A 22043-nucleotide genomic window follows, 5' to 3' on the forward strand; every position below is an offset into this window, starting at 1 on the left:
CCCCATACTTCTCACATTTCTGTGCCTACATCTTACATATTTTGCATTTTGACCTATTGATTTCCCCTTTGCACCACTAATTGCTGTCCTGTGGCTCTCTGACCCTTTTCCACAGTTGAGGTTCTACTTCTTGTGCTTTCTCCTCTGGATTGTTTGTTCTGTTAATATACGGTTTTGTTCACTAATCTCTAGTGGAACCTCCTTTCCTTTAAGGCTGTCCTGGCTAAGCTGTCCTGATAATGCCCAAATATGTTCTTTACTTTTTCATCAGATGGATTCCATCACCCGATAGCAGTCCTCCCCCAAGAACATCCAGCCATTGTCGAAGAGTCCAAAGCCTTTACATCAACACCATCATTTCAGCCATAAGTTTACTTCCATGATATTGTTGGTCCCTGTTATGGCCTTTATCTTCCACAGGAAGGAATGATGAGAACACTGATTTTGCTTCAAGCTCCTTAATTTTCCTGCTAAGAGCTTTGCTGTCATCTCTGATTTGCTTAGTATCATTCCTGGTAGTATCATTGCTGCCTACATGGACACTCAGGAAGTAGCAGTGGCTTGGGGGATAGATCCACTCTGGCAATCTTTCTGTGATACAGAAAGTACAGGCTCCCAGAAGAGAACACACCTCCTGGGACTCCAAATCTGGATGATAAAATTGGTGCTTCTATCCCCCCCCACCACTCTTTACTTCCTTCTTGGTACAGTAGTCCCAGTAGAAGGCCATCTCTGGGGTCTCACACTTCCAGCTGTGTAGTTGCTTGGTCCTCTAGTTCTTGCCTGCAGATATCTTCATTTCTACCTTTTTTCCCCTAACTGTTCCAGTGCAGAGTGCTTAAAAGTGTTTTCTAACTCCAGTCTGTTCCTCATGACTTCAGGGACCCTTCTTCTAGTAGCCACATATTACCACTTTTCTTCTTTCCCTGTGGCCTCTCCAGTGTCAGCATCTCATGACTCCTATCCAAGAACTTTTCATTTTTTGCCTAATAGTGTACAGCATGCATACTTATGCTTCCAGCCCTTCAAATTTTTCTTCTAAGAGGGACACCAGCTTACACTCAGTGGACATGAAGTGATCATGACCCTGGGAGAAACACAAACATGGCACGTCCCACAGAAGTAACAACTTCTGATCCAGATTCCATTTACATTTCCAACACTCCCTGAATGATGCCGAGCCTGTAGAAAACAAAGCAAAGGGAAAATACACACATACAAGCACATGTGCACATGCACATGCACATCTAGCTCCATGGTTCCCTTTTGCAGCAGATTCTTCTCTGTTCCCTGCCTAGCTTGGGCCAGCCAATGCTTTTCTTTAATTAGCTAAACCCATTCCGCGTAAGGCAAAATACTCCACAGAGAGCTGCAGTACAACCCTTGTGTCAAGCAGTAACTCCAAAAACAGCCACAAGTCAAACGCAAAGAGGGCATGTCTCCACATGCATTAATGTGCCATAATTACTGTTCATTAAGTTTAGTACCTGTAAAAATAGGTGCTAGCTTAACACACTGTAATAGGCACTACTATGCAGTAGTGCTGGTGCACATCTTTTATGCGACATTAATGCACAGTAGAGTAATTGTAATGTAACAAGGTATATTGAGAAACTTGGAAATAGAAATTACAGTATGATAGAATTTATTATCCTTACACTGGGAAAGCATGAGGTTAGCAGAACTAAGATACTGGATTTCAAAAAAGTAGTTTTCAAGTGACTTAAGGACAGAGTTGGCATAATGCAGTGGGAAAGTAAACTGAAGAATAAAGGCACCCAGGGAGGCTGGATGCTTCTAAGGGACACATTTAAAGGTCTGGAGAACAGATCATATGCGGAGACAGTATGACCACCATGGGGATGCCAATTAACTAATTAATCCAAAGGATCATTAATCCTCTGTGACCCACGGGTAGTCAGGTTTGGGGCATTAGAGTAAGTTAATTTCCCTGAGCATAGATCTACTGCCTGACCCCACTCATAGTTAGAAAGGGTGGCTACACACTACTACACAGGTAGGTTGAGCAATTTAAGCTGTATTATACAACAGAACCCACGCAACACCTACCTGACACAATATCCCCATAACATGTAAGCTGCAACACAATAAAATGCCCCCGATGGGACAATAAAATGCCCCCAATGGGACAATAACCTGACGCACATCCCAAACCCAATGTCCCTGATCCCACAACCAATCAACTACACATTACAATGAGCTTTGGTCACTACACAATTAACTGCTATGCAACTTTATAGACAACCCAGAAACCACAGATGACAGGCAAGTACACCCTGGGCCTAGTCAGCAGGAGAAACTCTCTGACAGTCCCTGGGGATTTATAGCTTTTCCTTGCTTAGGTACTCAACACTTCAAATAGGGTATGGGTTATACTTTACCCGACTGTAGCTTCCCAACAACCAGGTCACAGCAAGGAACCTGCACTTGGCAAACTCCCAAACCCCGAGAGCCTGGAGTCAAAACCGTCCAGTCAGAGTGAGAGTGAGGCTGAGCCTAAGCCCCTGCTGGCTGCTCCAGACAGGATTTATAGCCTTCTAATCATGCCAGGTGTCACTCATCCAATGGTCGAATCATCACCTTTTTTACAATACCAATCAAATTCAAACCTGGGCAATATTTAAAAGAACCAATCAATTCAAACTATTCCTACTCAATGCAAGCAACATTATCATAACTGCCTTTGATGGAAGGAAATGGGCATCTTTAGCTTACAGAATATGCCTTATTGACACTAGGTGTTTTGGTGAGTGTGCAGTGTATTGTAGCCACACAAAATCGGTATTTGGACTGCAGGTAATGTGTTTTTTGGACTGCATCAATAAGAGAATTAGGTGCCAGGCACAAGAGATGATAGTGCCTTTTTACTTGGCACAGGTTAGGCCTTATTTAGAGTACCATGGACAGCATTATAAAAAATATATGAAGAAGTTGCAGGGGAATCAGAGGTGGACAACAAAAATGATAGAGGGCTTAAAAGCTGAGCCAGAAGAGGAGAGATTGAAGGAAACAGGCATCTTCAGCTTACAGAATATTTGAAGGGCTGCCATAAAGGTGAGGGAGAACATGAGAACATTTAATCTCTCCAACTGCAGAGATCAGAACAGACCAATGGCCTGAAGTTGAAGTACAGTAAGCATTGGTTGGATATTGTGATAAATGTCTTCACTGTTGGAAGAGTGAGGCAATGGAATAGACTGCCTAGGGAATTTGCAGGATCTCCATCACTGGAGAAGTTCAGGAAGACGTTGGACAAGCACTGGTCAGGGATGATGTTGGAGTCATTCTGTGTACACTATAAACTACACGTATTTTCAGTGCTTCAGGGTTTTTCTGGTTGCCCCATGGGGCTGGGAAGGAATTGTTTTCCTCTTCTGTTTTTTGTGGGTTTTTTTGCCTTGACCTGCAGACAAGACTGGGGATTTTGACTGGGGTGTTCCAGCACTCCTGCTACAACTAAAACCAGGAAGTTCCCAGCTGGCCTCTATGCTCAGAGTCAGGCTGATTGCCATATTTGGGGAAAGAAAGGAATTTTCCCCCTGGTTAGATTTGTATGGAGTGTGGCAGGTTTTGACTTCCTTTACAGTCAGAGGGCATTGCCCTCATCATTGGATCTCTCCAGCCTGTTTTAACAACCCTTGCAGCAGCAGTACATTGGCCCCCATGGCCCCCAGCTTAACCATTGGTAGATTAGGGTGACATACTTGGTAATTGTTTGACAGTGTTGCCAGTGTAGTTTTAGAAATAGGTTAGACAAGGATTTGCTTTTGTTGGTTTTGATAGGGATGATCCTGCCTCAAGCAAGAGATTGGGCTAGATAACCTCCAGAGGTCCCTTTCAAACCTAAATTTCAGAGTCTTTAGTACATTTATGGATGATATACCTTCACTATTTCTAGATAAATATACAAGGATAAAGGAATTATGTGACACTTGCAGTTGAGTGAAGAATAATTCTGCTGTTTCCTGGTATATGTTTTAAATCCGTTTAAAGCCTGTGCCCACTTGCATGTTCTGCATTCTAAAAAATATTATAAAGACACTTTTTGGCATATGTACAGTGCTTTTCTCAGGTGCACACAAAAGAAGAGTACTGTATATGCCAAGCATCACTCTAATGGTGACTATGTGACATTTTTTTTTGGCAGGCATAGCTTCAATGACTGTATGCTTCACAGCAGCATTTCCCTAGCATTGCCCGATGTGGTATATCTATTCTATGAGGTCCCAGCTGATTCTACATATAAAACCAACTTTTTATGTTTCTGATCAACCAGGATTTAAAGTTTTCCTCTTGTATGCAGTCATAGTTATCAAGACCTCTGTCAACCTCAGTCTGGAATAACTGTAGTATACCCTGCTAGGCAAGAAAATTGAATTGGTTTGCAGTATGGCATATTCCACTACAGTGGAGTGATTTATTCAGAGAAAATACAATATGTACTCACTAAGTTCTGCCTAATTGTGGCTGTGAACTGACAATCCCAGCAAGCTGTTTCTAATTCACCTTCTCTTGAACTAAGTAAATAAACTTATTTCCAGTAATTTTTCCATTATCCATTTCAAGGGTGCTTTTGTCTGCTTATCAGTATGCTTCCAACTTTACTCATAGGTGACATTATGTTCTGAAGGTCATAAAGCACTCCAGTAGTGACCATAGGGAAGGGTAAACTGGACAACCATATGCGGTTCCATACTTTAGGGGGCCTAAACTGTGAACCTAGCATGAACCTAGAATATAGCTCAATGTTAAAAAACCTCTTTCTTTGTATTATTGATATTATATTAAGATACTTTCATTACAGTTTCATGGAGAGGACAAAGTGAAATTGAAATTGAAAATGTCCAACTTGCTTATAGGTCATCAAAATTAAGCCTCTAAGGGGCCCTGACTGACTCTCTTTCACTGTAGTTGTTCAATTTGACCTAAACAAAGATTATTAGTTAAGATCAGACCCAAGTTGTATCCCTTTTTCTTATTACCACATCCCTTTTTCTTCCTTCTAAATCCCCCTTGGGGCAGTTGTATATATGATGGGAATTTAGTCCTTAGGGTTGCATTCTATGTCCCCTAAATTGAAATGGTGAGTTCTTAATTGAAATGTGGGTTTTATTTTTCCACCACTGTATATATGTTGTTATTCCGGTGGCTTCAGGCACCTGCTGAAAGCAGAAGCAGCCAGGGGCCCAATCCTTTTTTGGTGGAGATTGCCTGCCTCTCCCACAGCCAAGGGTCCATTAATCTTTGTCATTAATCTATCAGCTCACACTCCCAACCACAGAAGAGATGGTCAGGCTCTACCAAAACATTTTTAAAAAAAAGGATTGGGTCCCCTGCCACTTTTGCCTTCATCAGGCTCCTGTGGCTGGCAGGATGCCTGGGGCTGCCCAGGAACATGCAGGCTTGTCCCTGGGGTGTCAGGAGAGCAGCTGGATGTGCTGGTGGCCAGAGAAGGTGGCAGGGACAGCAAGGGGTACTGGAAGCCTGGGTGGGCTCAGGGAAGCTAGCAGCTCTCCCAGGTGGCCCTGCACTTTGTGCACCATCCCTGCCACCTTCTTCAGGTGCACACCCCACCACCATCCTGCCACTGCCCTGCACTGCTCCAGGGGCAAACTAGCCCATTTTTGAGTGGTCCCAGGCATCTTGCTGACCCCAGGAGCCTGCTCAAGGCAGAAGCAGTGAGAGGCCCAATCTTTCTTTTTTCTGCGGAGCCTGCCTGCCTCTCCCATGGCCACGGGTCTATTGTAGTGTTCCAAGTTGCAACGCTGCCAAACAAACTACATCAGGATATAGTTTAGTTTGCAATGATGCAAACTCATTTAAAATCCCTAAAACCTGTGTATGTGTAATGTGTGATGCCATTAAGGCACACAAAGGGAATTTTAAAATTTTTGTCACGTATACATCATGACATCATCACATGCCCTTAACAATTAAATGAGTAGTATGATTGTAGAAACCACATTTTTCAAACATTTACTTCCTATAGTCCTATAGCCTTGCAAGTCACTGATCATATGGATGGCTCTTTTCTAGACACTCTCAAGTTTTTCCACGTCCTTATTAAAGTGCAGCGCCCAGAACTGGATGCAGTACTCCAACTGCAGTCTCACCAGTGCTGAGTACAGCGGGAGTATCACTTTCTTAGTTTTACACAAGATGCATCAGTTGATACATGCCAACATGTTATTTGCCTTGCTGGCCACTGCACTGCACTGATGGAACTTGGGTCAGTCCTGAAATTATTGCCTTGAAGCAATTGAGTGTGGCAGTTGCAGAAGTATACTAATGATAATGCTGGTAGATCAAACTGGGTAGAGGTGTTGAAGACAAGAGGAGGAAAATAGGCGTTGGAGTTCATTAGTTACTAATCAAAGATTTTGCAGAGATAACAGAAAGAAAGCCTGCTGGAAATGAATTTTGTATGTTGGGTTGTACAGTTCAGTGTCTTAATACAATTCTACTCATTGTGTTGTGACTACTGTAGAAATGAGGTTAAACTGGCTTAGAAATGTACTGGGAAAAATGCACATTTTGGTGACATCAACATTTTAAGTAAGGAATAAAAGAAATGGGAAAAAGTGACTGTCTGTTTAAAGTGATGTTTGCTTCTTAAAAATGCATATGTGAGGAAGACCTTAGATAACACTGTTTGGGATATATAGAGCTATTTTGCTTACTTATCTTGGCAGCCAGGTGAGGTTGATTTTTAGGTTAATTATGGGATGTAAAAGTTGGTGACACCAGCAGTTGGGGAAAAAAAGAGTTATTCTTGGATACATTAAGGGTAACAAAGGTTTTTTTGTGTGCTTTTATGTGAATTTTGGGTTGATTTTCACTATAGTATAGATTTCATAGACATTAGGGCTGGAAGGGACCTCGGAAGATCATCGAGTCCGGCCCCTTGCCCAAGGGGTAGGAAGTCAGCTGGGGTCATAAGATTCCAGCAAGATAAGCATCCAAATTTCTCTGAAGGCGTTCAATGTGGATGCTTGAACCACTGCCGATGGCAGGCGATTGCAGACCTTGGGGGCTCAGACAGTAAAGAAATTCTTCCTTATGACCAGCCTGAAACAATCTTGCTGGAGTTTAGAACCATTCGACCTAGTCATCCCTTGGGGGGCTCTGGTGAATAATTTTTCCCCCAGATCCTAGTGAACACCCCTGATAAACTTCTAGGTAGCCATCAGATCACCCCTGAGCCTGTGCTTTTCCAGGCTAAAGAGCCCCATAGCTCTCAGCTCTCAACCTTGTCATAAGGTCTGGTTTCCTGACCTCTGATCATGTGTGTGGCTCTTCTCTGGACTCTCAAGTTTCTCCACATCCTTTTTAAATTGTGGAGCCCAAAACTGGATGCAGTACTCCAGCTGCAGCCTTACCAAGGCTGAGTACAAGGGTAGAATGACATCCCGGGATTTGCTTGAGAAGCATCTATGGATGCAAGCTAGCGTTTTGCTTGCTTTACTAGCCGCAGCAGCACACTGAAGGCTCATGTTCATCTTGTGGCCAATCGTGACCCCCAAATCCGTTTCATCCATAGTGCTAGCCAGCATAGCGCTGCCGAGCCTATAAGCATGCAGCAGGTTTTGCAGGTGGAGAACCTTTCATTTTTCAGTGTTAAACACCATCAGGTTCTCGTCTGCCCATTTCCTGAGCCTGTCAAGGTCAGCCTGGATCTAATTATAGTTCCGTGATATTCCATTTTCTTATCAAACATAGTTATTCTATTCTCTTATCAAAGATAGCCAAGAAACATAGTTTTTATGAGACATTTCCTCAACATGGAACACAGGAACAACTATGGATCAGAAACAAGATCAATTTAGTCTAGTATCCTATTTTTTATCAGTGCTCAATAGCAGATGTTTAAGGGAGTATAAAAGCCTTACAGTGGGCAGATCTTCAGTAATATGCCCCACAATTAAGTCCTAGTGTCCCTAAATGTATGCTTTAGTTCTGTAAAGTAGAGTAACTTCAACAAAATTGTTATTTTTGAACATGTAGGGCATTTATGAACATGAAAGGCAAGTGAGAGCTGCACTAATTGAAAGCACCCAGAGTGCCACATGTATCAGAGTCTCTCTGCTGAAAAATGGTGGTGGAGCACTTTGAACTAAAGCTCACTGAACCAGCTTTAGTTTAAAGCACCCCACCGCCATTTTTCAGTGTAGGGAAGCCGATTCACACGATGCTAGAGTCTGCTCTGATGATGTAATTACAGCGCATTGGAGCAGCCTCCCTGCACATGTATAGGAGCCCTAGAGTTTATGCTTCTTTCAGGTTTTCTTCATGTTAAAATTAAAATTATGTTAAACCAAACTACAATTCCAGAGCTGCTTTCATCACCTGAAAGCTGAAGGAAACTATCTTCTCTTTTTTTCCCACTTGTAGTCTCAAACCTCTCCTGCAATTCAGGGGGGTCAGTTCCGTATCTGTGGTAAGGTTATAGTCAAACTAAGTACGGGCTGCCAAAAGGACTGGGACTAGAAATGTAGTGTTTTGTAGGGTTTAGATCCTGAGAAGTCATAGTTCAGGGTTTAGATTTGAATCTTGAGATGGGATTAAGTAATCAGAAGAGAAGTTCATGCTATTGGTTTGGATATTAATGGTATCGTTGAAGACCTACATTTCTATTTATACATTGGTTTGGATATTAATGGTATCGTTGAAGACCTACATTTCTATTTATACATTTTCAGTGCAAAGATTTGTTGAAATCGTTGGTGTCACTTAAAAAACACCTGTGACAATTGCATTTTCCATCATATGTAGATGTATATACAAAATGCATGTCTAAGCACACACATTCGTTGATACATTTTTATGTGTAGACAGATGGATCTTTAAAATAATCCTAACAGTAACTTTATTTTCAGAAATTTGTTTCAAAAGCTATCAAACAGAAACACTTTGGCTGCTAATATAAGCATCTTATGTAGTAGCAATTTTGGGCAGCTTCTGGAATTCTTAGTCCCTGGATTCTCTGCATGTTAGCATGTTAAAGTAGTTTTAAGCACTCTTTATGAGCTCATAGTTATACCACTCCAGGCTAGTATTATCTCTGGTCCACACTACCTGGCTCTTGTTCCATTAATGCATGGCCCCTCCCCACAGATGGGCTCCCAAGTTGAAATCCTCCAGTATCCTAGGATCTCTCACACCTCCACCCGTAGAGCAGGGATAGAAGTTGTCCTGGCTCACCATCCCTCTACTAGCAGCTCAACTACAGCACCTAATCCTGTCCCTGGTTATCAGGCCTGTATTGACAAGCCAGAAGTGTGCAGGCAGGGGACAGTCAGAGAAGGTTTCTAGACTCAGGGTGTGACTGCTTCAAACTCCAAGCTAGCACTAACACCAAACAGCATTTGTGCGGCTCACAGCATAAGGTGTAACAAGGCCCTAAGTGATGCACTAGTATGATTCACTGCTGTTGGTGTCATGAGGAAACATGCATGAAGGAAATGGGCATTTATGCTCTTAGGTCTATGATTTCCCTGTCATGTTTGTTCAGTTTACTGAACCCAAGATATTTTATTACTCTCCATTCTGCAGAATCAAGTTAGTTTATGAAAATTAATTTGAATGCTGTGTGCTTTTCACATCCACTGTAGTGAATATTTAGGAGGGTTTCTGTTCTGGACAATGATGTATAGAATCAGCATTTTGTAAATTTTATAGAAAAATTTGTTTTTTTTCCTGAAATAAATATGGGAATGGGAAGCTCAGAAATAGTGAGCAACTGATCAAAAGCCAATAGAAAAATGCTTTCAGTCTTTTTCATGTATTATTCTTTTTAATTGTGCTAGTATTATTTTTAATGGTTTTAGTGGCTGTCTCAAGATTAATTATCAGAGATCAAGCTATTGCAAAACAAATTCCTTAAAGCTTTTTGTCTTGTGCCTGTATAGGGAACAAGGAAATATCTATATGTTTTGTATAAATGTTGTAGCAATCTCTTTGGGTTTATTTATGATGTTCCTTTGGCACAAATTCAGATCAAAAGGAATTGCTTAAGAAATCCAACAATATATGTAACACATCAGCCTAGATAAGTTGTTTCCCAAACAGTGGTCAAACTTTCAGCTGTGAAAAAGGCTGCTCAGAGGATTGTTGGTGACAGAGCTGTTTGCCAATGCTGAGCATCTAGACATCAAAAGACATTGATCAGTTTAAAGTTTTCTCTTACAGTTAGGGAGGAAGTAAGTCAACTGGGCCAGGCTGAGACAGAAGCCGACTCAGTCTGCAGCCATAAGAGTCTGCAGCCAGTATTAAAATGATCCATAACAGCAGAGGGCTTGAAGACAATGTCAAGCATAGGACTGTGTACCTCAGTCATAAAAGGCTCTTTATCTCTTTTTCTAGGTGCTGTGTACCTTTTGACAAAATAAATCCAAATTGGTTTTGAATAAGCTTCTGTGTCATTATATTCCTATACTGTCCTCAGTCTGCTAAAGGACTGGGCTTTCAGGTCAAGACTCACAGAAGGCAGGGAAGACTAAATTGTTTAGAAAGGCTTAAGTTTTTGTCAATGACAGCCTACTTTGTCTGATGCTATCATGAAGTATGCTGTTGCCCGTGGAAGTTTATACCTTTCTAAATGAGTTTGTCTTTAAGGTGCTACCATGCCTGCCTTCTGCCTGGCCTCAGACTGATAATGGCCTAACTCCATCTCTCTGGGTCAAGACTCGCATATCAAGTTATGCAACTCAGGCTCATCAGCTCCCATAGATATTGTTCTAAGCATTATACTAGACAATGCAGGGAGTGTAACACAGGCCACTACCTGATGTTCTATTTTACTGGAAGAACTTCTGCTCTTCCAGTAGTAACCATGAATATACAGACTTTCCCGCTGTTTCTCCTGAAGCAACAGTAGCAGTTCCAGAAGAAAAATAACCCAACTACAGCCAATTAAAAGTCAGTCCTGTTACGAATTACTCTCTTAAAGCCACGTGCAGTTCACTCTAGGCTGGGGCAATAATCACACAGAGCAAGTATCTAAAATCAAATACAGAATCTTTATTCGCTCAAGCGAGGTGCCTCTTTGAGAGAAGGACCCCGCTTACTAGTTATCATACTTTTTTATACTTAGCAAGGCGACAGCGTTAGTTCATGATTAGCTCGTGCTCGTAAAAATACCCAATCATCTATTAACTAAATCACTATTCTATCCAATCAAGCGGCATTGTGAGCGTGAACACTGAAGTTTAACTCTCGTGAATTATATGCCTCATATATTTTGTCTCAAGATGTTTCTTTATCTTACAAACACAATCCAAGCCTGACTTTCAAGGTTTCCCTGTTGAGGAGACTCCCGGGTTGACTGGCTTCAGCTGGCTTCATATCTTATCAGTAACACTCACATAGTACCAGTACCCCTCTTCCCTCCCAGCCGTCTTGTAAGTGCCGTGTCTGCTTTTATGAAATAGAGGCGAAAGGACAAAGAAATGGCCTCACTTTTAGATTTACAAAGCCTTGCTTTTAGCCCTACAAGATCCATATACAGCAGTCCTGAAAGACTTTCTCCTGGGAAAATGAACTTCTGTATACTTTCTTTCTGGCTTAACTCCTCCCAGTGATAGGTAGTAGAGATTCAGGGTAAGTCCCATGTACCTACCGTAGATTAGGATCACCCTGATCTGGAGAAGGTACACAAGGTAGTTGCTCCTGCCCCTCCTGAAGTGGGGGTGGAGGGGAGGGGAGGAAAGGAGCAGCCATCAGCTGCTACTTACCATCTCCTCATAAGCCAGAGACCCTGGTTTACAATGTGAGCAGAAGACTGTGCTCCACTGCCCCATCTTTTCATCTCCCAGGCAGCAGGGGCTCCAATGTAAGAAACAGGTAAGGGGCTCATGGTGTGGCTTCCTCCACTCAGGAGATTTGCAGAAGCAGTGGTACTGTGAACTCCCTGTGCACTTCTCACCCCAGAATCCCTTTGCCATGCTGCTCCAGTGCCTTTGGGAACAAAAGAACTGAAGTGGTCTACACTTTCCCTAGACTAGGATCACTCTGATCTTGGGAAAGTGCAAGGGACAGAGGAAAGGGGGCAGTTGCAGGCTGAATTCCTGTACTGCTCCTTTTCCTGGTATCATTACTAATGACAGAAATGTTTCACTACTAGAAATGAATGCTCATGCCTGGCCCCAGTCATATGTGGAGTCATGGGATCTCACCCAAAGAGAAGTGGAAACACAAATCAGCCACTTAAGTAGGTTGAATCTGGGAACTGGATTGCCCATACCGAGACTGTCATATGTCATTGCCCATCCATTAGGGTTTTTCTAAAGAGTAATCCTGGAAAAGCTGGGTGAGGAATAATTACATGGACAGCCAACAGATCTTTTGTCAACTTTGTGTTACATTTTCTTTTCTTCAGAGATTTTCTGGCTCTTTGTAAGAAGAATAGAAAGGGAAACAAATGTTTAGGTCTATGAAGTTTTCTGGCTAGTCAAAATTAAGGGGTTTTTTTAAGTGTTGTGCTTCAAAAAATTTATGAAAACTATTCACAACCATATTCTGTTTTTCTGAAGGTAGAAGTGTCTTGCCTTTGATTGGACCTCTGAGAATACTGGGTTCATAACATAAACCTCCTCTGTGTTCTTCCTCTAGTTGTTTCCACTTGCTGTACTTTCTTCTGGAATGTTTGCCTACCTACTCCTCTTTTGCCTTGCTTATATAACTGGAATTACTTCAGGCCAGGATTGTCTTTGTGTTTTTAGAACCTAGCGTAAGGGGCCTCTCATGAGTTTGAGGCCTCTAAATACTATTATCGTACAAATACCTATTACCTTTTAATATTAAGACAATCTGAGATGCATAGTATAACTTGTTTTGGGGTAGCTCTGTATTGCCATCACTGTATTGACAACCATTTGTAGTATAGAGATACTGGAACTAGTTTTAAATTAGCTGGCTTGAGTTCCAATAGCCGTATAGCTGCAAGAATGGAGCTCATTGTAGAGTACTTTACACTGATGCATTTCAACTACTTACAACTGATCTTTAGTGCATATTTTTAGTATTCTACTTTTATATCTACCACACTTAAAACATAACATTACATTTATTAATTTTATGAAATATTATTGTTTAGAAAAGGGTATGTCTTTTATAGGAGTCAATAGGTTTTAAAAATAAATGTAATCATTATGTTTGATATCCTGCATATCGCAGACCATAAAATCCCACCAATAGTGTTTGGAGTTCAACTATATCAACTCCATTATTCTAACAGTTTCATTGTAGGGTTGGAAGGAACTGTACAAGGTCCAGCCCTCTGCTCAAGGTAGATTCATCCCTGACTGAACCATCTCATGCAGGCATCTGTCCCACCCACTCTTGAAAACTTCCATGAATGGAAGTTCCATGATTTCTGTGGGTAGCCCATTGCAATGCTTGACCACCTTCATAGTCAGAAAATTCCTCCTAATCTCCAACCTAAATTTCCCCAGCTGAAGCTTGAGGCCATTGCTCCTATTCCTCTGCTTTATAGACACAGAGAAAAAGCCATCTTTATCCAATCTTTAACTGCACTTTGAAGACAGTCATCAAATCCCTCCTCAGTCTTCTTTTCTCTAGACTAAATAACCCTAATTCTTTCAGCCTTTCCTCAGAAGTCTTTGTTTCCAGGCTCCAAATCTTTTTTTTTGTTTTGTGCTGCATTCTTTCCAAATTGTCCACATCCTTCTTGAAATATGGGGCCCAAAACTGAACACAGCACTCAGCATAAGGCCTCTTATTTCTGTAGTCTATAACAAACACAAGGTTAACTTGTTCTTGCCAGAGTTTTAAGGAGTATAAGGGTCATATTCAGCAAGGTATTTAAACATGTGCATAACCTTAAATGTGAGAGTAATTTGACTGAAGTCAAAAGAATTACTTGTGTTTATGGAGAGGCTGTATTAGACTGAAGTCAGGCAGAAGGCAGGACAAGGCAGAAAGTTTAGGGACTGACTGGTTCAGAGGCAAAAGCCTTTGTAGTTGTCAGTCTACTTTATCACAAGTTATGAATTGGCTTGCATAAAGGTCTAAACAGAAGGTAATTTAAAAACAAAGGGTGCTTGAGGGGTCATTATTGATGAAGACAGGTTCAACAGGTAAGTACAGATAAACAGGGCAATTATCCCATATGTCACTCAATGTCCGTCAATAAAATTCCTTGCTTTTAGACCCCCTTCTTTCTATATGTCCATTCAAAGCATTTAACAAAGTAGGTTGTAACCTAAGAAAACTTATGCTCTTCTAAACCAGTTAGTCTCTGAGGCTCCTGCTATACACATTCAGGGAGGCTGCTCTGATGCACTGTAATTACAGCACTCCAGCAGACTCCAGCATCATGTGTATCAGTGTCCCTGCACTGAAAAATGGTGGTGGAGCTCTTTACACTAAAGCTGGTTCAATGAATTTTAGTTCAAAGCACACTGCCGCCATTTTTCAGTGCAGAGACACTGATACATGTGTCACTTCCAGTGCTTTTAACTAACGCAGCTCTCAGAGCTAAGTTAATTAAAGTGCCTCCTCCTCACCTACCAGAGCATGTCTATAAGCACCCACAGATTCTACCTCTGTATGAACTTGTTTTTCTTCTTTTTATGCATCTTTAATAAAAAGGTAAAAAAAAAATTAAAATAAATGGTATTTGTGGTTTGAAAATTGAATAAGATAGAGTTAATAGATCTTTGAAAATTACAAGATATGCTCACCTGTCAGAAATGTCTGTTTCTGAAAATATCAAATTAGATATTCTGTCTTAATGTTAAATCAATTATTTGAGTACATTGTTCTCAAGACCTATCTTGAACAAATAAAAGTGCAAAAGGTACACAAGCCAAATTGTCATGTTCTCTAGACACCAAAAGATGCCACCATGCCCTGACTCATGTTCTTACAGTAATGTATGTGTTCAGAAATGAGAAACTTCCTGAAACCTGTCCTAAAATTTGACAAACTTTGTGTTCTTACAGATCAGGACAGAAACTGTATTAGAAAAGAATGGGTACTCTAATAGCAACAACACTACCTGTGGCTCTTACTTTAAAGCCACTAGCATGACTAAGGTAGAATGCCTGTGGCAGCAGCCCCAGATGCCAGCTTAGTGCAAGAGTATAAAAATAGTATTTGCCTCCATAGCCACATAGCTGCACTGATGATACTACAGCCATGAGCCACTGTAGAACTGGGCACCCAGGTGCCCAGTTACACCTCTGTCTATATCTAGTCTCAAGTATTTACACTCCCAAAGGCTTTGCAGTAGGTTGAAAAAAAAATCAACACAACCATTTTTCTCATAGAATGTAGTTCCTCAGAAGTTGAAAGATCTCCCAAATTTTTATCAATACCGATGATAGTGTGGTTAAGAGAAAAAAATGGAGATAAACTCCTGAATGTCCTACTTATTTTTATGTCTAGTCAATGAAATATTTATTGTTTATTGTTTTGAAATAGCATTTGATTTTTATTTCTTTTTTAGCATTAAAATGTAATGTGGTGCAGTTTAAGTAAAAAGTTTTTATCGTCCCCCCCAATAATATTTCTGTAATTTAATTTCATAGTTGAGAAATTTCTGGGGTGGTTTTCAACAAAATAAAGACAGAAGTAAAACATTTTAACATTCTTAGCAAAAATGGAATTTCCATCTTCTGCATGACACCAATGAATTATTATTGTCTCCTATCATGATCCCTGTAAGTTGAAGATACTTGACTTAGAATTTTCTCTTTCCCTGCAGACCTCAACTGCTACTGTTAATGTGGTGGTGACTGATGTAAATGACAATGGACCTGTCTTTGATATGTTTCTACCTAGAAATTTGTCTGTTCAAGAAGAAGAAGCCAATGCTTTTGTGGGCCAAGTGAGGGTAAGTTGTTTATTATATGCACAAGTATCACAATCTAAAATTTTGAAGAATGAGGTTATAATTTAGAATGACTTGACTTTAAGGACAATCTTAAGAGTTTTGAGTGAAACCATGTACATTTACTCTCATGATATGAAAAGGTATTGGCTAGTAGCCTTAGTAATGGTAAGAATATTTTGTTTTGGCTATAACATAGGAACGTCTGTGAATGTTTCTTTCCAGTGACTTAATTACTTTTCTTCATTTTTTTTTACTCCACTGTTAGATTTAAAGTATTATTTTATTAAATTCACAAATTTCTAGAATTTATTTAACACACTGTTTCTTCAGATGGGAAGCAGCCTAGGGTACTAAAAGAATTGGCTGAGGTCATTTCTGATCCATTGGGTATTCTCTCTGAGAATGCATGAAGGTTGGGTGAGGTCATGGATGATGGCAAAGGATAAATATGATGTCCACTAGGGTAGTGAAAAGCTTCTGGTGCTGATTCAATTTGGGAGATTTGGCCCGATTTGGTGGCCAAATATCTGAATCCAAATTGAATTGGGAGACCAATAAAAAGGTCTGAATAGATTCAAAGCTCTCCAAATCAATTTGTAAAAGATTTGGAGTGCTTCTGAGAGATTCAGAGATTCAGGAAGTCCCCTCTCACTACCATAGGGAGGTGGACCCAGACTCTGTGCCAGTAAGTCAGGGGTTAGGGAGGGGGGCTGGAGGTGGGGGAGGTAAACATGGGGAGACCCCCACCAGGCCTCAGTCCCCCTGAGTGACCCTTGCCTGCTGTCCCAGCCCTATAAATGGCTGGCCCACTCAGCCCTAGCATCCCAGCTCTTAAAAGAAAAACAATGGCTGCCCTTCCTGGCCCCAGTTTTCCCAGCTCTTAAAAAAAAAAGGAAAAAAAAGCCCCGCACTCACTGGCTGCTCTGGTAGCCATTGGGACTTCTAAAGGCTTGTGACAGAGCCCCCACACACACAGTGGGGGGCAGCGGGCGTCACCACTACCCCTCCTGGCAGGAGCCAGTGAGTACGGAGCTTTTTTTTTTTTTTTTTTTAAGAGCCAGGAGGCTGGGGCCAGGCAGGGCTGTGAGAATGGCCAGGGTATGGGGCCTGTTTGATTCAGAGATTTGGCCAATTTGACGGCAGCCAAATCTCTAACTCAGATTCGGGCCAATCGATTTGGGACAGTGATTTGAATAATCAAATTGAATTACTGTTCCTCAAATCAGCTGAATCAGAATCCAAAGTGATTACTACCCACTTCACACAGGCCTACTGTACACCTGTAGGAAAGTGAAGGAGGAAGACCTGGGGAATTACAGACTAGTCAGTCAGTTATGGAGTAGGTTCTAAAGGAACCTATTATGGAACACCTAAAGGTGAGCAAGGTGATCAGGAACAGGTAACACAGATTTGCTAGGAGTAAGTTATACTTTACCAGCTGATTTTCTTCTGGATAAGGTAATAGTCTCTGTGGACTGGAGTCAGGGGCAGTGGAGGGGAGAGGCAGGGGGCTATGGATGTAATATACCTTGATTTTAGCAAGGCTGTTCAAACTATTTTCCATGCCATTCTCATTAACCAGCTAAGGAAATAGGGAGTAGGTGAAAGTGTTTTAAGCTAGATAGATTCACAACTTGTTAGATCATCATGCTCAATAAATAGCTGTCAATTACTCAATGTCTCGTTGGCAGAAAGTATCAAGTGGGGTTTTCCAGGTGTCTGTATGATATTGTTTAACAATATATGTATATATATTCCCAGGAGGCAATGCCTACAGTGATCCTGCCTGGTCTTGATCCCTGTGTCTTCTATGGGACTCCAAATCTCCCCTTTAGTCCAGCCTAGCCTCTCCAGATGGTGTTTTATGATGTTCTTCTGCAGCCAGATTGCAGTGCTGCCTGTTGTAAACTTCTCTGTACCCTTTTTTGCGGTACAGAGGAGGTTACCCTTCTAGGAGCAGGTCTTGGCCTGTGCTCAAAACAAAATCAAAATAGACAGCAAAAGAAATCACAGAAAAAAAACCCAGCTGCTACTCAACCTTCTTGCCAGGCTCTGGCAATGTCCCCAAAACAATCCCTTAGTCCATCCTTTGCTGTGTGCTAGCCTGCCTATGAATGTTCACAGTCTTTTCAGGATCTCCCCTTGTGCAGAAAGGCTCTACCTGTGACCATAGATGTTCCCTTCAGGCCCTCCTCCAGATCCTCTGTTGGAAAAACTCCAGCCTGGAGATTTTCTCTGGCCTTGTGGACTCCCTCACTCTGGATCCTCAGCTGTAGCTCTGCTCTGGAGATTCCCACTAGCCAGTTGTTCACAGCCCTCCACCTGCCTGAGGGTCACTCCCATAGTGTTCCTCAGGCACATTCTGCAGTTTCTGCCTGCTGAGAGGCTCAGCCACTCCTCTGTCCCTGTGGCCTGCAGAGAACTGAACCTTCTCTGCCCCTCTCTGGGGCCAGAAATACCTTTAAGCGGCCTCCCTGCACCAATCCTGAGCGAGATGCTGTTCCAGAAATTGGGTGGGTATTTTCCTTCCTTTCTGGGATGCAGCTGCAGCCCTGCTGGCCCTCCACACTGTAATTTCTGTCTCACTCCTAGGGAGGAGTATCACCTCTCTGGACTGGCTTGAGATGCACCTTTGGATGCATGACAAGGTATGGCTGGCCTTGCTGGCTGCGGTCTGGCATTGGCAGCTCATGTTCATCTTGGAGTCAATAATGACTCCAAGGTCCCTTTCTGCCTCTGTGCTTTCAAGGAGGGAACTCTCCAGCCTGTATACATGCTGTGGATTCCTTCTCTCAAGGTGCAGCACCCTGCATTTATCTACGTTGAACCCCATCCTATTCTCATCTGCCCATTTTGTAGTCTGTCTAAATCTATTTGCTGCCTCTCTCTTCCTTCAAGTGTGTCCACCTCACTCCACATCTTAGCTACATCAGCAAACTTGGACAGCGTGCTTCCACCCCCTCATCCAAGTCACTGATGATGATGTTAAACAGTGCGGGCCCAAGGACCAAGCCCTGGGGTACCCCACTGCTCACATCTCACTACTTTGAGTACAACCCATCCACCACTACTCTCTCGCGTCCCATCAGCCAATTTTTTGATGGACTAGAGAAATGATCTGCTATTAATAGGATAAGATTTTCCAAAAAAAAAAAAAAAGTCCTGTACTTGGGACAGAATAACTGCATGCACGAATACATACTGGGGAATGAATAACTAGGTTGCTGTACTGCAGAGAAGAATATCTGATTACAGTAGACCATAAGATCAATATTAGCCAACAGCTTTTTTTTGTGGCAAAACTAGCAGCATACTGACTTGTATTAACAGGAGTGTTACTTGCAAGTGAAGGGAGGTGATTCTTTTGCTGTATGAAGCACTGGTGAGGCTTCACTTAGAGTACTGTGGGAGGCTGAAATAACTAGGATTATTTATTCTGGAGAAGAGAAAACTGAGAAGGGATTTGATGACAGTCATCAAGTACCTGATGGGTAATTATAGTGAGGGTGGTGTTGAGCTTTTCTCTGTGGCCACAGAGGACAGGACTAGAAGAAACGGCCGAAAGCTTCATCAGGGGAAGTTTAGTTGGAGATCAGGAGGAACTTTCTGACTATATGTGTGGTCAAGCATTGGGACAAGCTAACTATAGCACTTGTGAAACCACCATTCTTGGAAGTTTCCAAGAATGAGATGGATAGACATGTAGCTGCCGTGGTTTAGTCAGGGATGATTCTGCCTTGAATAGGAATCTGGACTCGATGACCTTGTGAGGTCCCTTCCAACCCTACTTTCCTATGACACTATGACCATGCTGCATTGGGTGCATTATAATATTGTTACCGCACTTAGTGTCATACTGTACACTCTTTATTGATTTCCTTAGTTGTTACTAACATTGCCAATATTTATACTTATATGATTAATGCTGAATTTTAACCTTGAAATCTTTTAGAAAATTAATGTGGTGACATGTGTAACTGTAGGATATATTTTATTAAACTGTGACTTTGGAAAAAAACTAGTCATTTCTGCTTTGAAACTAGAAGCAAAATCAACTTGAAAATAATCAGCTTACCACTGTTAAGAGAAACCATAATGTTAACTGGATAGAACACTGTTACATGATAATGATCTCCTGCTGTTATATGAATGACTTTTTCTGTCATACCAAATGGCTAATATTTCACATCTACAGATTTCTAAAATTAGTGGGAGCAAAGGCAATTAAAATCTTCTAAACTGATCAAAATATATTGTTTAGACTACAAAAGTGAAAAGATCCCAGGCATGCATTTGGCCCAGGCATGCATCTTTATTATTGGTACTTCGGATGTGTATACTTTTTTAGAACATAAATTGGTCATTTGGAAATTATTCCAAGTTCAGAATTATTCATTCAAAATATCCTCTTGGCAAAAATAAACTTTGCAGTATCAGCATGAAGAGAAGTATGGTTCAGTGTTTGAATTAGTGAGTGTATGCAGCATGTTTTAAGAAATAAAGTGATGAGGTCTTCATTCATTTTGTTATTACACTTCACTTATTGCACATTATTAAAATATAATGCAGGCAGTGTGAATACAAAAGTAGGTCCATTGAGGATTTCTTTGTCAAGCCTTTCATTAACACCAGCATTTTTTAAAGAATACTTAAGATTTGACAAAAATTTAATTGATGAAAGCCTCTCAGGTGTGGTATTCTGTTCAAAATGAGAGAGATAGAAAGATTCACTGAATATGAACAGGCTGGATGAAGGGGACTGAGCAGTTCAAATCAGGGACATTTGTGAGGCAAACAAGATAGCTGCTATGCTACAGAAACCAAGATTACCCAGCAGAAACCCATGGGTGGTTGAGCTTTTGTCGAAGTGCTTAAGAAGTCAACTTTTAACTTCTGCAAGTAGCAGATGCCATGACCTAGGCAACAGGAAGGTCTTCAGTACCAGTCTGGAAACAAAGGAAATATTGACCCTGCAGGGTCATAGCACAGCCAGGAGGTCTGTGTATGCTCGGTGTGCAGACTTGGTGCTTTAATTATTAATTCTTGGTTGGGATGAAGGAGATTCCCTGTATCCCTCCCTTCCTGAAGTGGAACTAGTGTTAAAGCCTTCCCCTGACTGATGCCAAGGCAAGTGAATCACCATGTCAGCCCCTGCTGCATAGCTAGGAGGGCACCTTCCATGCTATCCTTCCTACTGTGGACTTCTCTGCACTGAAAGGGTTGGCAAACTGGAGCCAGGGCCTGGGGCCTCAGTCATGTCTGCATGGCTATATGCAATGCTGTTAACCTGCTCATGCAGCAATTAAACACGCTTTCAGAAGAAACAGTAGCAGTTAACGGATGGAATTAATGCAAAAATGTAAATTAATCTGTTAATTTTTTTAATAAGCATTAATTGCATTCTAGACCAGCCAGAACCTGCATGCACAGCCCTGCCCCCAGCCAGCCCCATGACTGCTCCAGACTCACTCGCCCATGCTGAGCACTGCAGCAGTGGCCAGCAGAAGCTGCTGCTCAGCACAGGAGAAAAGCAGCCAATCTCCTTCACTGCTGCTGGGCTCTTCTAGCTGCAGCTGCCCAAAGTCCATGCTTGGTCTGCCCTGTGGCTTCTCTGTGCTGCCCTGCTAGGAGGCAGAGAGGTGGCAGTGATGGCGGCAAAAAGGGACAGGGCATTTGGAAGCAGGGAGCACCTGGTACTGGCCATCGGTGATGACCTGGTGAGGGGGCTCTGGGTGCTCAACCACCTGGGTGACAGTGATCATCACCTGCTGGAATTCACCATCCAGCGCAAGGTGACAAAGGCCTGCAGCAAGGCAGCAGCCCTAGATTTCAGAAGGGCGGACTTCAATGAGCTAAGGAGAATAGTTGGGGAAGCACTGAGGTCCCAGAGGGGAGGGGAGCCAGGTTTCCAAGAAGAGTGGTCACTTCTTAAGGAGACGGTCCTCCAAGCTCAAAGGGAGGTAATCCCAACATGGATCAAAGTGAGCAGGAGGTCCCAAAAGCCCCCATGGCTCACCAAAAGCATCTGGGAATGTCTTCTAGCTAAAAGGAAGGTGTACAGCCAATGGAAGGGAGGGGCCATCACCAGGGAGGATTATACTGTGGTTGCTCGGGGATGCAGGGAGGCAATCAGGAAGACCAAAGTGGAGATGGAACTGGGACTAGC

The 22043-nt window shown here is 42.0% G+C and overlaps 1 protein-coding gene across 2 annotated transcripts in view; it reads left to right on the forward strand.

Moving 5' to 3' along the window:
• PCDH15 (protocadherin related 15) overlaps window positions 1–22043 on the forward strand; it is a 1613120-nt gene that overhangs the window by 1270949 nt on the left and 320128 nt on the right. For both annotated transcript variants that reach the window (XM_090057186.1, XM_090057185.1), the window contains one exon: window positions 15749–15877. In XM_090057186.1, coding sequence (XP_089913312.1) covers window positions 15749–15877 — 129 coding nt within the window. The remainder of the gene's footprint in view (window positions 1–15748; window positions 15878–22043) is intronic.

The sequence above is a fragment of the Crocodylus siamensis genome, chromosome 7, assembly GCF_052110815.1.
Source record: "Crocodylus siamensis isolate JL-2025a chromosome 7, ASM5211081v1, whole genome shotgun sequence".
In the NCBI taxonomy this organism is placed as follows: Eukaryota; Metazoa; Chordata; order Crocodylia; family Crocodylidae; genus Crocodylus; species Crocodylus siamensis.